The sequence below is a fragment of the Leptidea sinapis genome, chromosome 11 (assembly GCF_905404315.1).
Source record: "Leptidea sinapis chromosome 11, ilLepSina1.1, whole genome shotgun sequence".
NCBI lineage: Eukaryota > Metazoa > Arthropoda > Insecta > Lepidoptera > Pieridae > Leptidea > Leptidea sinapis.
Genome location: NC_066275.1, coordinates 1,723,649 through 1,742,912, shown reverse-complemented (window position 1 = coordinate 1,742,912; position 19,264 = coordinate 1,723,649). Strand labels below are relative to the sequence as shown.

At 33.7% G+C, this 19,264-nt stretch overlaps 1 protein-coding gene across 1 annotated transcript; it reads left to right on the top strand.

Annotated features, from left to right (window-relative positions):
* Nucleotides 1–2,762: 2,762 nt before the first annotated feature.
* LOC126966960 (putative odorant receptor 92a) lies at nt 2,763–18,864 on the top strand. Its single transcript, XM_050811275.1, has 6 exons — nt 2,763–2,862; nt 9,652–9,808; nt 10,348–10,444; nt 14,032–14,120; nt 16,401–16,467; nt 18,802–18,864. The coding sequence occupies exons 1-6, from the start codon at nt 2,763–2,765 to the stop codon at nt 18,862–18,864; spliced, it is 573 nt and encodes a 190-aa protein (XP_050667232.1).
* Nucleotides 18,865–19,264: the final 400 nt, after the last annotated feature.

Genomic DNA, 19,264 nt, shown 5'->3' with positions numbered 1-19,264 from the left:
ATTCTACTCATTTCATATTTGAAAATTGCGTTTTTAAAGTCATCAAAACTAATACAGCCGAAGAGACTTTATTACAAGTTTATACGCATTAAAAGATTTTTTATCCTACCACTCATCACCATGGTAATAAAATGTGTATGTATGTAAGGAAATCATTGTACGTGTATTATCTACAAAAAAACGTCCGATTTACTTGATGATTCGCTCATATATCGATGATAAAACAATATTTTCAATACCGTAGCTAGTGAAATTTCTGGACATATAAGACTTAACATTTTATGTCTCAAGGTGACGAGCGCAAGAGTGCCGCTTAGAATTTTTGGGTTTTTGAAGAATCTTGAGCGGCACTGCAATTTCCATCAGCTGAACGTCATGCTCGTCTCGTCCCTTATTTTCATTAAAAAAAAATATTACTTTGATCTTCGATTATAACCAAGATCTCCAGGCTATCACAGACATACCTTATCAGAAGAAGAGATTTTTAAACAAAAAAAGTCTGATAACTTAACTTTCTATTAGTATATTCCATTACATAATACTAACCTAATAACACACATCGAATAAATCTTTTAATCCAAAACTTCAAATAAAATGGAAATATGAAAGAGTTTCTATATTATTTCACCTAACACTTATTCGTTATTGCCTTATAATCTCAAGGGGCTGTCACAGTATTGAATACATAGTGAATCATTTTTGCATTATTACAGAATACTTTACACTTTGTGCCTTTGTAAATATAATATTCGCATTAATAATTCAATATTGCTTCCATCAAAATGAGAGTATCAAACAAATAAAAATTCTTTTTTTTTTAAATAATTTATTTGTTAATGTAATGGAGACTAAGCTAAGAGCCAATAAATGAATCTGTATGAATCACAGTATGTTCTGATTATTGTAAAACTACATAAGGCGCGACGTAACGGAAAATGGCCCCAATAAAATCACTTGTTTTGTATGGCTACACTTTAATTTGATTGCAATTTTTAAGTTAGTCACACTGCTCAGAACTAAGATAAATAGTTTAAAAAAAATAACAAAAACAATAGATATAATATACTCTAAAAAGTATTAAAATAATTGCGTATTTTAATATACAATCTAATTCTAGTTACGATTATTGTAATTTTTGGAATCGGTATCCTTCCGCCGCGGCCGCGACCCGCTCTCGCCTCTCACCTCCTCATGACTCAAGCACATCTCACCTATAACTATGTATATACAAGCCTATCTTGGATGACACCAATTTTAAGTGAATTTGAAGTACACTAACTAACAACTTGTCTAAATATGTGCAGATATACAAAATTTTACAATGCAGCAATGAACGTAAGCGCTTAATTGAAGAGTTCCGTTACTTTGCCATGGATTCCGTATTCAGAACCTAACCAAACTATCTTTGAAGTATATCCTTTCCAATAAATCATCGAAATCGGTTGGCGCGATATTGAGTTATTCGTAAATTTATTATCCAATTTGCTATACGTATGTATAGCAAAATTAAGACTTTTATGATTTTTCTCATGGATGCCATTGTCAGATCAGGACCAAATTACAATGGGACCACACGGGAAGCACCAGCTTTCAAATAAAAAAAGAATTATAAAAATTAAACATAAATAAAAAAAAATACCGACGAATTGAGAACCTCCTCCTTTTTTGAAGTCGGTTAAAAATTATAAATAATAAAATTTTAAGAAATACGCCTTAAAGCAAGCGATCTGATGGACGGAATGATTCTAGTACCTTGGACAAGGGGAAAGGAGCTGGTGTAGATTGCGACTTGCAGCGCTAGTTGAGCTATTTTTCATATCCAGACAAACTCGGTACAGGGGCTGCTGCTACGACTGCCAAAGATAGCAAACGTCACAAATATGGCGGTCTCAGTAAGTTTTGCATATTAGTGACGTTTGTATTATAAATCAAATGATTTGTAAAACTATGAAGCTGTAAATGTTGTTTGAAAGAGTGGCAATAAGTTTCCTACCACTTCTTCTTATTAAAGCTCAACCTTTTCAAAAGTGGTGGTAAATTTAAAATGAAAAGAAAACTTTAGAAATTCATAAGTATCATTTCAACAAACTAGATTTCCACAAGACAAAACGCTACTGAATCAATTGTCAAAGAATTAAAAGGCATACAAATAATAGAAACTTTCTCAAGTCATCTAAGGAATGAAAATCAGCTAAAAATCTTGAGGAACGAAAAGGCTCAAATGTTTTTGAAAAGCTGATCTCCATTGTATAAGAGATAGATGATAGAAAACTTGTTTCCGATTATCAGCTTTTTTAGGGTGTAGCACAATAAGCAAGTTATCTAAAACGATATATAAGACCTCATGCCTGCTGCCGAATTCTACCATCGCACCCATTCTACCCTACACGCCGCAAACTAGGGCTTAACCAACATCTGGTTGGTTGGTTGCGGAATTCCTCTACAGTGTGATTTTGAAGAAACCGTCCACGTAAACCTAAATTATGTAATGAGGTTCCTTGCGCAGTGTTTCAGGTACGACATGGGAACCTTCGGAATACTCATTAAGGGTGGAATTTTAGTAAGATTGAAGATGACACTAATATTTTTTGAAGTTTTGGCTAATAAACAAATAAGTAATACAAATAAATACTATTTTATGATAACCAAAAGAACCCTAATAACAATTTCAAATTCAGACGATACGCCCACAATGCTTACGATATAAACATTTCTGTTAAATTATATTTCTATTAAGCCATTAACTGTTTTACTCGAACAACATGGAAAACGTATTGAATACATTTCCAATAGACTTTTCCAAACCGCTGTTTTTGAGCTTCAGAATTCTAAAAAAATTGAATGTCAATTTTTTCGATGAGCGTGACACATTTTTAAAAAAATATTGGCGTTTCTTTTTCATAGTTCCCTGCGTTTTTACACATTCTGTCGCGAGTCACTGGTATATTTTTTATATGTTTGAGGGACCTGTGAATGTTTCTGAACTCGCGTTTATGTTCTCTGTTTGTCTGATTTCAATCAGAGGTAAGATTTTTAGAATTTGTAAATTTTGTACAATTATATTTTACAGAAATGAAGAACAATTTGATTGTGAATGTTGTTAAGAATTTTATGTATATTGACCTGGAACTTTAACATGAATAATGAAACGATTTGAAAATAATAGCATATTAACGGTATTTTTCGGGAACGTTCTTTCTTTTTTAATAAAAAATATAGTTCTTGTAATAAAATCTGTCAGGAATTCATTAATCAAAATGCCCTACAATGTTTTATGTATGGAAATATAGCGATGATAGTAGGTATTTAGATACCTATACAGTATTGAATACATTATTAGAATAAAAATTATTAGAGAAGTATCATCAGTAATTTTAAAAAGGATTTTTTTTTTTGCATTTTTTCCGATAATTTCATGGAAAAAGTCTCCAAATTTTTTAGCGTGACATGGTTTTAGTTATATCAAAATTTTTATATTATTAAAAAAATATAATTGATTTCTCGTGAGTATGTTTGAATTTGATGTGTAATCGATTTTATTTCATTTTGTATGTAAGACATACAATGAAGATAGAAATCCATTATAGTGAGAAAGAAGTTGAGAAACAGAGAAACAAACAGAATTAATAAATTTTTTAGTTTAAAACTTATTTTTAAATTTTTTTAATTAAAAATGTGATTTAAGTATCTTACCTAAAGAATAAAAATTATAGTTATAAAATTGACTTATTAAGACTGAAAAATTGTGAGAAGGCATCATTTTCAACTTAATGATGACTAAAACAAATAAATAAGACTCCGCTGTTTGTCCGACCGTACGTTAGAGGGATTTAACTTATGAAACGCAATAGTTTGGTGAAATTTTCACTGAATATGAATTACTAAAGTTCTTCTAAAATTAATAAAATAAAAAGCCAAGTTCACGTATTCTAAAATGGCCATCATCAAAAGAAAAAGAAAATTATTTTACAAAAGTATTTATAAAATTCTATAGTCTTAGGGATAATTTAATATATTTGACTTGTAGATATATAATATTCATGCCCAATAGCAATTCAAGGTAAGTGTTCCAGGCAGTTTGCCAACGTTTTTATCCACACCATTTCATCTGTAGTGAGTCAACGATTATGTGAAGGCCTGATCATAAAAGTTAGGACTTTTTGGGTCGCCTCTAAGTTAGACATTTTATGATTGGGTAGTTTCTTCTGTGATTTTGTTTACGGTTATTTCCTATACTTACTGGAAATATCACGATGTGAACGTGTCAGTTTATTAGTTGATACAGTGCTCTATAGCTCATATTAGATGTGTAAAATATTATTGTATATCTAGCGGCCAAGTTAGATAACCAATAGAATTTTATTCAAGGCTAAGCAATCTACATACATACACTCACGCCTTGTTCCCGTCGGCGTAGGCAAAGACAATAGAATGCCACTTGCTTCTATCCTTACAAACCTCACGCGCTTCCTCTACATTCATTACTCTTTTCATACATGATCGACGGCTGCGGGTGCATCGGACCTTTTCTTTTCCCAAAACGTCCCCAATTTGGTCGACGAATGTTCTATGTTTAATGGCCGTGGGGTATCCGGCAGAGTAGAATAGACCTCCCTCACTCTTACCGATGTGTCGTAAAACGCGACTAAGGTATTTCGACGTCCGTAATATCATCAAGCATTTGACGACTTCAATCTTAGAGAAGGAAAACCGGTATTCTGTCCCGCCGTTTAAGGGCTGGCTGTCAAACCCAGAAGACATCATACAGCCTTACAAACAATTACCGTCGGGAAGATGGCTGTAGGAAACAAAACTGTAACTATAACTGCTAAGCAATCTGATCATTAATTAATGTGCATGCGTAGGTGCGCTATAACGTGGTTCGTCATACTCACTGAACGAGTGTGAAAGGAACGATGGCTGGTCCATGTGCCCAATTGTAAGCGGTGCTGCTTGTGGTGCCAGGTCGACCAATTATAGTTAATTAATCACAGTATATATTGGATGCAATTACTAATTGTGACAGTAATCACGACTATCATGTTCACGAAGCATCCTTACACAAACAATGAATTCTTGGATGCAGCACCTTAGAAACTAATTTGTTATGTATATTACAACCGTTGTAAAATACTCTATTTGGTTGAAAAAAATGGCCGTTAAGTTTCTTGTATGTACGAGCCCAACTTTTTACGAACATAATAATATTATGGCAAATTCAGTAATTTGAAAGAAATATTTGTAGTGATGATTCATAAGCGCTTAGTTTAATAATAGTAATATAAGCCTTTATTCAGATAGTATCATTTACATATATACTTACAAACTATCCTTAACTAAGTATCTATCACTATCTGTTTGTCTATTGACAAAGGCCTCTGCCAACTTCTTCCACTCTTTTCTATCTTTAGCTAACCTATACCATGTCTTGCCTGCTATCGTCCTAAGTTCGTCTGACCATCTCCTGTATTGTCCCCCCGGTTTCCTTTTTAAGTTTCTGGGATACCAGTCTGTGATACATTTGCTCCATATGTCTATACCCCGAATTTATATGGCGCTGGACGGGACACATCCTTAAGGTTTAACCCTACTTCAATACAGTTTGACTTTGACTTTGACATATTCCAAACGTTGTTCGAATAATTATGTGAAAGGAATTTTCGCCAAAACTGCGTTCAGTATATATCACCCTCTATATGTGGCCGGACCTGCGCTTTGTAGAATGTGGGCCGGCTTGAAGTATTGCCATGTTCTATCTATGACGTCCAGCTTCTTCGAATCCAATTTGGCTTTGCCCTCCAGCTGATGACTTTTCGATTTTTTTTGAGATTTCCACACCGATACTAGGAAAGGCTTTAAGGGAGATGTTGCCGAAGAGCGGTGATACGACAAATGGGGTTATTTTAGTGGGAAATGTGATGGTTTCTGTTAATCGGCCTACTTATTCAGATTTGCTACGATTTTTTTATGGAAAAGGAGGATTAACGAGTTTACGTGCCATATGGTGTTGAGTGATCTTGCAATACAAGATGAATCACCGGAGCGTTGCCACCCTTTTAGGAATGTGAACATATTTTTTTTCAACATATTTTTAAGACAATACATCAAATATATATTCTTTTAATTTTCAGTTTTTCTAACGTTTATCATTATTATGTTTAAAAAGAAGAAAATAGAGAGTCTTGTAAAAGAATTTGGAGCAAAGTGGAGATGTAATAATTTGAGCAAGTCGCAATTGGAAAGAAAAGAATGCATTTTAAAGAAACTAAATATAGGCATTAATGGTATGTATGACGCACAAGAAACATGGTGGTACAACACGTTCTCATTACTTCGAGTGGGGGAAATAAAAAAAGGAACAAGAATCTGGAGATTTAGGATGTTTCAATATAATGCTTTTTAAGGGATTAAAACGCGTTCAATTGTAACTTTATTTTTAAATTAGATTTTTGTGAAACAGTTATATTTAGATTACTATTGTAGTTAATGAACCCCTGAAAACGAGATCTGGAAAGGTCTTGAAACGTCGGGTTAACTAAAATTACAATTAAACCCGTTTTAATTATTTAAAAAGTGTTTTATTTAAATGTGTAACACTCGAATGAATCAATGATGTTGAAATAATAAGAACAGTTTAAATTCGCGCTCCCTTACTACACTCGAGCCGACTTGACACGAGCATTACATAGCCAAGCGTGACAGCTCCTTCTCACCCACAAATTAGGGCATCAAAATAAATTTAGAGTCTTACATTAAGGATTGTCTCCGCTGCGCTCCAACTAGATACTGCGTAGTCGCAAAGTGCGGCAACTAACGCCCAAGTGGGCGTACTTGAGCCAGTCTCGAACAATTAAATTATTTTTTGTATTATTTTAACAGTCTTACCACGCACCCGGCATTTTAGTTTCAATTATTAGCAATGTTTAACAGAACATGTGGCACGCCAACGTCACACATTGTTCGAGACTGGCTCGAGTACACCCATATGGACGAATAAGTAATAATAATAATAAGCTGCCGCACTTTGCGACTTTGACTGCGGTATCCAGTTGGAGCTTAGCGGAGACCAATCCCTAATCAATGTGGAAACCATTATTTTTGTAGGTATTTTATGTACTTATTACAAATGTATTTCAGTTTTTTATTGGGGCAGTATATGTCCTACTTGGGAGACAATGTTAAGCCCAGGAGCCCTCGCCTTTCGTCAGTTTCTTGTGGGCGAAGAAGTAGAATTAAAACTACCATTTGGTTCCGTATATCCTTTCGATCCAGCTTCTAGTTTGTATATATACAGTATTATGTACATCTTTCAAGTATTCTCCAGTAAGTATATAAAGGCATAATATATGTTTTTTATAAGTTATTTATTACATACCACCTACCTAGTCATTGATAGATTGACAGATGACAGCTATAATCTTGTAAAAAAGCGGCCAAGTGCAAGTCGTACTCGCCCATGAAGGGTTCCGTAGCACCAATTAACTGAATATGACATTTTAATAAAGTTCCTGTAGTTTGTTGCAACTTTGATGTTTTAATAATTGTGTATTTTTTTTCAATTAAGTTATTGATAGTACGTGTTAATTATGACGTATTAAAAAAAATCTTAATTTTACTTTCATCATTCTCTTAGTTTCGAAGTTACGGGCGGGGGGGGGGGGGGCATTTTACCACTTTGAAAGTGTCTCTCGCGCAAACTATACAGTCTTGAAAAAATTATGTTAGAAACCTCAATATCATGGGGTATCTGTTCAAAAGAACAGATACCCCACACGTATGGGTTTGATGAATAAAAATTTTTCAGTTTCAGTTCTAAGTATGGGGAGCCCCCAAAGATTATTGCCTTTTTTTCCTCTTTTTGTGTACAAATCTTAATTCGGTTTACAGAATACATATACTTACCAAGTTATAACAGTATAGTTCTTATAGTTTCGGAAAAAAGTATTAAGTTATTTATCACCTACCGTCTCTCATTCCCTCCGTATAATAATTATAATGTCCCTTTCTTGTTCACTCGTACCTATGCGTTATGTCAGAGCTACCCCTAACTATTTAATGCGCCATGGATATCTAATAATTAATAAATAAAAAACATTTTGAGTCTCCTTTTGATCGTAAAAACATTTAAAAATGTGGCAACATTTGCCTATTAGAAACAGAAACATATAATATGGTTTTTGCTTTTCGTTTAACGGATGGCCAGCTACAAATTATTATACCTGTAGCTTAGATTAAGGATTGGCCTCCGCTGCGCTCCAACTAGATACCGCACTACCTAAGGACAATAGCTTTTTTGTTACGGCAACTATTAGATGCTTGTGTGCGTGGCATTTTGACACTCAATGGCATCATTAATAAAATACCTACTGATAGTATGTGATCCCAGTGTCTTTCTTATTTCTTGTAGTATCATTTTTACATAGTTTTACTACGCAACCCAGCATTTAAGTTCCAATTATAAGCAAATTTTAACAGAACATGTGGCACGTCAACGTCACACATTCATTGTCCGAGACTGGCTCGACTACGCCCAATATGGGCGTACACTTTGCGACTAAGCTTGCGGTATCTAGATGGAGCGCAGCGGAGAGCCATCCTTAATCTTAGACCTGTAGCTTCATAAACTCTTGGCATTCACATATTTTAATTTTTTGTGAGCCCTAAGAGAGACACGTACCTACTATGTTCAGAAAATCATCATGGATGATAAAATATATTTATTGGTGAGTTTTAAGTAGTATAATTTTTGGTTAAATTTTAAGGAAATATTTTGAATATTAGCACAATTATTATAGTAGGACCTTGTCAATTGGCAATTTTTTTGTTAATTTCTATCAATATCATGCCATTTTTAGTTGTTGAAAAATATACTGAAAGAAAAAAATTTAGAAGAATTTATTAGTTGAATCATTTAACTAATAATAATTAGAAATTTTAACAAAATGTAACAGCTACAAAAATATTATTATGAATCTTTGGAACTTTTAACGGAAAATTATTAATTATGTTATTATTACTACATTTTAATATTTGTGTAGTGAATTGGTCTTGAAATGTTATCATTTCTAATTAATAATTGTTCAATGGATTAAAAAAATATCTTAATCATGCCTTACTATTATCACAGTAGACATATTATGTAACAAGTATGGAAACTACCTACAAGCGTCCGAAATGACACACTCACACAAACATGCGCATGGACGAGGCCCCTAAGCGGTTTTCGCGGTCAATACGAGTCGAGTGTCACGTTGTTATTTGTTTCCGCGGTCTTTTTAAAAATGCCAGCGTATTGCGTGCTATACGGCTGTTTGAACTCGGCTCCATCATAACTCCAGTTTTTCCGGTTTTGTTTTTTGAACTATAAAGTATTATAGTATTAAGTATTAAGAATGATTTATTGTCATATTATTATTATAATTAGTAGGTATTCGAATTATAAGTCCGTGAGATCGATTGTGATAAATTGGTGAACAAAATTCAAAATGTTAAACTAAGATGGCGGCTGCAATATTTATTTACAAGTTTTTTAAGAGTGTGTTTTGTAATGGTTTTCGAGGATGTCTTTATATTTATTTATTGACAAAAAATTGTTGTTACATGTGTTTGTCATTGTTTTTTTTTTCACATATGTCTACTGTGCTATTCTAGTGCTACCTATTGTCTATATGAATATCGGTGTGGAGATTCTAGTATCATCGCTGTCTGCTTTATTGAGTACACAGTTCACTTTACTTCGCGATGACTTGACTCATTGTAAACAAAATGATTTACGAAATATCGTTATGGAACATCAAATATTATTGAGGTAAGACCACAGACTTACATAAAGTAGCGTATAGACAACCGGAAAGTCCGATTATGTGTGATCAATTTTGATTTGTGATTGTGATGATTGATCAATTTCATGAGTGGCTGACTTTTTCCGACCTTTTAATCAAAATCGGTTACAGTACCAATAGATTCTTTTTACTACCTTGCTGTATCACTGTTAGAGATGTTTCTTTCTCTAGTACGCGTTGTCAGTCTATACGCTTTCAAAGAGGTTCATTCCACATACTAATAAATTCTAACCTGTGGCATAAACTTCTTTGCACGGATTGATGAGTTTTTATACTTCACAATTATGCATCAACTACATCAAAAGCTCCTTTAACATCCTCAGGGTACCATATAATGATGCCCTTCGCATTTTATTTTTTAAAAAAAGCCGCGGTATTGTACCGCGCATATCAACATTTTAAATTTTTACTTCTGTTGATATTTCTTACTGACTCCCCATTTCTGAGACCTTGACATAAAAGTGTGAACTGATAATCATAAATATGTATTAATACTTCTGTCTAGATTTTCAAAACAGTTAGACGAGATATCAAACGTCATACTATTCCTGGATTTGGTGTTTGCTGGTGTCATCATATGCTTTTTTGGCTTCGCTGCCACTGTGAGTTTTATATTGTTTTCCCTTTATATATTATGTATGTGTTACAGGAAAACGTCAAACCTCACGTCTGACAGGTATTTTTGTCAAAGTTTAATTCAATAGCATCTCTGACTATTGACATACGTATACATGACTTGGCTTGTGGTGGCGACGTGGGGCGGGTAGTTTCCTTCCCTATAATATGGTCGAGGGAGACGATGGCCCATGCGTCATGCGGGCGCTACTTGTGGTCGCCCTATAATCCTGTTACCGGAAAGTCTGCTAAATGTTTTTTATTTATTTTATTTTTTATTTATTTATTTTGAAATTTAAGTTATTATATTTTTTAGAATCGCTAATAAAATGTTCAAACTAAGCCTTTATTACTTATTGTGTGTGGATCGATGCATCTACTGTATTCAATAACTCTTGTGTTTTCAGTTATTAATTTACAATTACTTTTTTTTTTTGAGTACTCGGGTAAGGCATTTGAGTATTTTTTTTGCATCACTTTGCATAGTGGAAATGAGTTTCTTGCCACTTATTCTCATTCGACCAAGTTCAACCTTTTCCGAAGTAGTGGTTTACTACTTGTAAAATTACTGTTTTATATAAAAATAGAAAACTTGAAAAAAAGAAAGCTTAAGTTGATGGAAATATGTATATCTGCTTGAAAATGAATACATACATGTGTTGTTAATTTCAAAAGAACAATGTTGAAACAAACTTTACGAGGAGAAAATTATTATTATACCTATGACTTTAAAAATGGTATTATTCTCAACATAATATAGCGATTGTAGTTAGTTTATGTAATAAATTTAATTGAATCCAATTTAATCTAAAGAAAGCCCTACTGAAATCCTTGCATCCGTTTTCCTTAGGTCTGAAACATATATTATGTTCGAATAAGTAGATTCAAGCAGTCAATAAAAAATTATTCTTTTTTAATATTCAATGAAATATTTGGATCTGACACTTGACTATTAAGAAAAATGCATTTCTTTATTTCAAATATGCAAAACTCAATTTATTAAAAAAATACTTACACATGGAAAAATTGGAAAATTTTTAAGCGTCATTTTAAGTGTATGGTTACACCAACCTCTATTATTTTTTAAAGTTTTAATTTAATTTATTTTCGTAAAATATCTATGTATCTATTCTTACATAATTATATTTTTTTCATGCAAAGTGACAGTTTTCTAGCCCTTGTAGTATGTAGTAGATATGGTATCAGAAGCCACGTACAGACGGACAAATGAATATAGTGAAACTATAAGAGTTCCTTGCTTACCAAGGAATCATAAAATAGTTTTTTTTTTATCAAAAGAGACGAGAGGACGTTGCCGATGGTAATTGATACGCCCTGCCCATTACAAAGCAGGGCTGTTTAGGATTCTTGAAAAACCCCTAAAATTCCAAGCGGCACTGCAATTGTGCCCGACACCTTGAAACATATGATGTTAAGTTTCATTTATCCAGTAGTTTCACTAACTACGGCGCACTTCAGACCGAAACACAGTAATCCATAATCTAGCCGGCATCCTGTGCAAAGGAGCCTCCCACTGGTACAGTTCTGTACAGATTCGTTTCAAAACTACTATCAATACTACTTTATAGATATTACTATAATTATTAAGTGATGTGCTTCAGGTATCACAAGATCTTCTGGAAACTGTTAACAACTTTATCGGTGCCACCATTTTAATGTACCCCATCTTCCTACTTTGTTACAATGGTCAGCTTTTAAGTGAAGAGGTATGAATAAAAATTTTCTTTAGCAATCTAATAATAATATAAATATCTAATTCCATTACACGTCGTTGTCTTTTATAAAATATGTATTTAATACTAGCTAGGTAATATTATTAATACTTTTGTAAAGAGTATTATTATATACCATATTATAAGAGAGTTATATACCAAATTATTTAAGCACTGTCGGGGATGCATTATATTGACATGAAGTCAGGAATTGGCAAATAAATACATAGCTTAATGCCTACCAAGCTGGTATACTTTGAAAGAGTTAATTCAAGAGAATTGAGAAAAACAGAACTTATATAACACGGTTGAAGGAAGAGGAAGAATCTAGAGAGAGAAATATGCCACGAACCGAGACAAAGAACGACCATCTGAGTCCACATTTTTTCGTGGGCAGGCGTGATTTTATAAAGATGACGATATTATTATATTATAGTACAGGCTATGAATAGTTTGGGGCAAGATAATTTGTGTAATAGTTTGTCAATATTATTAATATTTCAACGCTATACAAAGTTATCTTCTTTTCGATTCCAGGTTGATATTCTTTGGGTCTTCTTCCAAGTCGTTCACTCTTGACAGAGTGGTCGTGGTCATGTCTTGGTCGAGTCTTGAGTCTATTACTTGAGCACCTTCAAATAAACTGTATATAGTATTCTCAAATGTTATGTTACATGACTCCATCATAACACCATACCACCAGTTAGCTAGATTTCGCACAAAATAACATGACTAGACTACAGAGCAATATATCGTTGACTATATTCTAAGGGTCAGATCACACCAAGACGTGATCAGACGTGAGAACAAGCAAAAATGTTTGCGTCGAAACGAATTCGAAAAGAACAACCGAAAATCAGGTTCATTGGGAGGAGGAGGAGTAGGGTTACCATCCGTCAGAATTAATCCGGATATGTCCGGACTTTTCTACTATAGGCTGGATTTTGTCCGGCTCTATCTTATCCGGATTTTTAATGAGATTGAATATAGTAAAAAAAATAACGTATTAATAACTAAAAGCAAAAGGCTTTAATCTTTACGAAAACAAAATGTAAACGAAATCAAATTCTTAACAAGTCCGGACTTTTATCGAAATATCAGCTGCCTTTTTGTCCGGACTTTGAAATTACTAAATGGTAACCCTAATTGGTAGAGGCCTACGTCAGCAAATTTAAGTGTAAATCTATATATACTAGCTGACTAGACAGACGTTGTTCTGTAGATAATAAAAAAATACTGTTTTATAGGAATTTGCCAAAAATATTTCAAAACATCAAGAATTATTTCGTAAAAAATATGTCCATATAAAACAAATATTGAAAATAAAAATAATTATGGGTCCCAAATCGAAATAAAAACTATCCTATCTCTCAAGTTGAACCAAACTGCACACCATGAAGTTATCCCCATTAAAATCCGTTCAATAGTTTAGGAGTCCATCGCGGACAAAGAACGTGACATGTAATTTATATAATAAGATATATATAAATTACGTGTATATATTTATATGATAAGATAAGATAACATAAGGTAAGAGATTTCCACCTATATATTGACTCATCATGATATCTCTGGAACCATAAGGCGTAGAAACTTGAAATTTAGTAGGAATATTCCTTTCGCCGAGTAGAGGTCAGCTATGAACGGATTTTACGAAACTCCACCCGCAATTCTTTTTTTATTTTGAACAGAACAACGTCTATTGGGGCAGCTAGTTACAAAATAAAACTAAACTACATACAAAGCTATATATAATAAAATGTAACTGATATGTAACCTTTGTTTTTTGTTATATACTAATAATTTCGTTAAGTACTTATTCTTGGTTATTGGTTTTTCAGAGTTTTGGTATAACAGATGCCGCTTATAACAACAAATGGTATAACAGAAATGCAAGCTATCGTAGAACTATTTTATTCGTAATGAAGAGGTAATTATTTCTAAGTAATACCAAGATGTATAATCAGGGGCATGCATTGGTTTTCTAGTAAGGTAGGCAATGTGGATCTAACTAGTGGTAGTTGAGCTTTGGAATATGCAAAGATTGCTTACCGTAGGTATCTAGGGTAAGGAAAAATTTTATGAGTGGATGTTCAATAGAAGTTATAAAATAACGGAACCAAATTAAACTAAGTAAATCAACTTTAACACTAGAGCTATATTTATTTCGGTTTATAACGAGGTAAGTGCCTTATTGCCTATATAATATGCACGCCCCTGTGTATACTAAATCATTTATTATACAGACTCAGAGAAATCTCTAAATTAATCTCATCTTATCCCCTTGTGCGCTCGTCCATGATCCTTATGAGTCGTAAAAGGCGACCAAAGGACTTCAATGTGTGAGATTTACGTTACCGTCTTACAACTGCACGAATGGGCAAACTCCAACAGCTTTTAACACACTCACAACGAACTTGCTTTTACATTACCATCGCACACCTTCCAAGCCACGTAACAAAAAGTTAAATACCCAGATACCCTCCGGCCTTAGGCGCTTGAAAGATGATTATAATAATAACTTCATTTCCCAAATATTACAATAAATAATAGTATTACAAGTAAAAAATATGTTTGTAAATTATATTATTAATTACTGAAGTTATACTTCTGTAGGCGCGTTATGAAACAATGATGAGAGTGAAATTTTAAGATGCGCGCGCATCACTGTGCCTAACACAAAAGTAACAGGGTGAAGTTGGTTCCTAAAATTTTGTAACGTTTGCGACATTCGTTATTTTTTTTTTGGTTGCTACGTTCAATATTAGGACAGGCAAAGGGTTCAAGCCCATACAGCCGTATTCATATTATTTAATAATTAAATGTCAAAGCCATCTTTTTCAAGATTTTTACAATATTGGTTGTATCTACAAACGTAGACTAGCAGGAACAACAAATCATTTTAAGGATTTTTGCTTTGTTACGCCAAAGAAGTATAACTGTTTGCGTGTATACATAAGTACACACAAACACTTTTTATATTTAAATACAATACAGGCAGCTAAACTAGTATGAACTGTGTTTTAGCTGTCAGTGACTTCTCGATACCAGACATTATTATCATCATAGTCAAATCAATTTTATCAAAGTCAGATAAAATAAAAAAAAGTGTCTAAATTTAAAAATGTGAAACAAAAACAAAATAAACGTTTAACTTCTAAAAATGTGTGTGTGTGTGTGTGTGTGTGGGTGTAAAAGGGTGTGATAGTGTTTAGATATACATTATTATCATTGGAATTCCTACCCAAGGCTTCTCAACCAAGCCGCCCGTCGACTTCTCCACCGAAAAAATATACACCAACAATCAACATAAGACGTTATTTTTTATATGAAAGGCCTTTTAAATACATTAAAATTATTCAAATTCAAATATTTTTATTCAAAACAAGATTTGAGATCACTTATTGAAAGTCAATAAACTACCACCCATTACAAAATTAATGCCTCAGGCCTGAGAAGAACAAACACAGCGGGCTTTTTTTTTTTTTCAAAAATATGTTGTACAATTAAAGTAACATTTACAAAGTAACAAAGTAACATTATACAATTACACTTATTATTTAATAGCCTGAGGGCGGTCGCTCCATTCCCAATCTGTGATATCATTAAGAAAGTCATTTATGTTATAGTAACATTTACCACGCAAACGTTTTTAACAATTCTTTTGAATAACGTAATACTTTTGTTTTCAACATTTTCTGGGATCCTCTTGTAAAAGCATATACATCGCCTCCACAAAAGACTTGCTAACTCGACTTGCCGAGTATATTATTATTATTATAAGCTTATGTCTGTTCCTGGTGTTAACATTATGGTTATGACCGTTTCTAGCAAATTCAATTCCGTTCCGTGCGAGCGCTCATTCTACCTGAGCCAACTGTTCAAGTGACGTATCATTTATAAAATCATGTATGCTTTGTTCAAGTTTCACTCTCTCTAGGTTGTAGCTTCATCTACATGATCTACTTTTCAGTTTTAAGTATTTGTTTTCAGTTTTATTTGTGTAATCAATCCCACAAGTGAGGGTTATCATTTTAAAAACATAACAAATTGTTTATATACATTATTGACACATACACCTTTATAAAGTTCAAAATTATTAATTAAAATATGAATTGAGATCGAATTCTGAGCTCTGGGCGACCACAAGTATAATTAAACGCGTAAAATAGTACGAATATGTCGTAATATTTATTTATTTTATTGGCAGGTCTCAGGAGCCGTGTGGTCTGACGTCATTAAAATATTCACCAATTACACTGAACACGTTCGCTAAGGTACAAAATTAATGGATACACTATATAGTATATCTAATATATAAAAATCTCGAGTCCCGGTGCTTGTTACTAAACTCCTCCGAAACGGCTTAACCGATTTTTATGAAATTTTGTGCGCATATCGGGTAATTCTGAGAATCGGCCAACATCAATTTTTCATACCGCTAAATGATAAGAATCCTAAATATGCTTTTTTTATTTTACTGGCAATTTATTTTATTTTTATTTTATTATAGCAAAAAAATACTGTATGTATTTTTAACTTCAAATTTTCATCTGTGTACGATCAAGACCTATTCGCAATTTTAAAATTATTCTCTTCCATCCCCAAATCCGCAATAGAGTTGCAAGATAGCAATCGAATACAATAATTTTTGTAGTACGATAACTGTTATGCACCTACGATATATTTGGTAGGCCTGAGAGTCGGTCGTCATCTATTTTTATAACCCAAAAATTTTAATTATTGAATTTTTTATTACTTTTTATGGCAATACAACGTTTGCTGGGTCAGCTAGTATTATATATCTATAAATAAAAACTTGGTGAAATTTGACAAGACGAATACCACAGAGTAGGGATGGATACATAGGAATTAATAAATAATAATAAAAAAATAATGCTTCCAACAAGTAAAATCAATGATAGCTGCAAAAGTATATACTGTAGCGCAGCTAACAACTCGGGATACAGAAGAGATTAAGTTCCATGTATAATGATTTATATAGGGTAACACTGAAGATGTTTAGAACTGGCCAGTTAGAAACATTGCTAATGAAAACTTTTTTTGAATTTCAATTTTAGAACTCTTTGGTAACCTAATGTAGTATATTGTATTCATTTGTCATTTGTTTTTGTGAATTGGCGGCAAATCTTAAACTCTTGTTACACGGGAAAATGAACCTAACGCGAGAAAATTTTCGGTCAATTATTTATTATGACTTTCGTTGTGGGCTTACTCAAAACCAAAGCTATGATAGGCTGCGATTAGCATTTCTTAATGAAGCCCCATCTCGTGCCACTTTTTACAATTGGTTTAACGACTTTTAGCGTGGACGTAGCAATCTCAATGATGATCCGCGTGAGGGACGTCCTTTAACAGCGACTAAGATAACATCAGTGCTGTGCGACGCATGATAGAGTAAGATAAGAGAGTGGCCTATCAGCAGATACGGGCAAGCCCAGGCATTGGTATGAGTCAAGTTCGAAAAATATTACAGGAACATTTAGGCGTCAGGAAGCTTTGTACCAGATGGATTCCCCATACTCTAACCGACTAGAAACACCTTCGCATGGACTGGTGTCGCCAAATGTTAGATAAGTTCAACGGCGGTGACTCAAATGCTGTATTAGACATCTTCACATGTGATGAAAGCTGGATATATTGCTATGAAGCCGAAACCAAAAGGCAATCAGCTCAGTGGGTGTTTCCTTTTGAGGATCGGCCAACTAAGGTAAAGAAAGGAAGAAGTCAAGGAAAAAAGATGAATGCCTCATTCTGTGGTCGGAAAGGTCATTTCGCGACAGTTGTGCTAGAAGATGGAAGGACAGTTACTGCAGACTGGTATGTCAATCGCTGTTTGCCTGTTGTCTTGGAAAAAACTCGACAGCAGCGCCCTCGAAGCAGGATCCTCCTTCACCACGACAATGCTTCAGCGCACTCCGCAAAACGGACTGTTGAATATTTGACTATGGCAGGTGTCGAGATACTGAGTCATCCGCCATATAGTCCTGACCTGGCGCGCTGTGACTTTTATTTATTCTCAAGAACTAAAGATAAAAGTCGAGGTATTCGCTTCACGAGCCCTGAAGATGCGGTGAAGGCATTCGAAAATGCCATAGAAGAGACCCCCTAAGGAAGAATGGGCCCACTGCTTTTCTCAGTAGTTCCATCGAATGCGACGATGTGTAGAGAGGAACGGAGAATACTTCGAACAACAATAAAAGTATGGCACATTTTCTACATTAAGCCGTTTTTCATTTTCTAAACATTTTCAGTGTTACCTTGAATTCAAATGACACCAATATTATGCACCTGAAAATAATAATATTAAATATAACCAGCTATAAATTAATATAAATGCAGAAAACTGGAATAGCGATAAATGAAATATATATAAAACGTATTACGATCGTACGTTTTAGATCTATCAAATAATCTTGATTAATCACCATTTCGGAATACTACATTATTTTGAAAAAACTAAAAACAATGCGCGTGTGCTCTTCTAAATATAAAACAGTGAAATATATATTTATTATTAGATTATTTAATTGAATCTGAAGAAACAGATTCTACAATAAATTAATTTTTCATTTTACTTTTTCTTTCAGGTTGTTAGTACAACATGGTCGTACTTTTCATTAATCAGAAACTTGTACGGCGATCACAATTGAGCTTTTAATTTCCTCTTTATTAAACTAAATATAAACATAATATTGACAATGATTGTGCCCACAAGCCGATAATGCTTTGATTTTTAACATAATAAGTATCATATATAAATATTTTCTTAAGTATCTGAAGTATCACTTTTCTAGTGCATTATCATAATTGAGGCACCAATTCGGCCTCACATGGAGTACTGTACTCTCCTCTGGGCGTGTGACCCCCAGTACCATCTTCTTCCATTTGACTGCATACAACGAAGAATGGCTCGAATCATCGACGATGAATTCATCCCGTCTTGACTCTTTGCTATTGGGTTCTCTCTGCATCTTCTATCGCATTTATCACGGCGAGGGCTCAGAGGAGTTGTTCGGGTTGATTCCAGCGGCTGAATTCCACCACCGGACT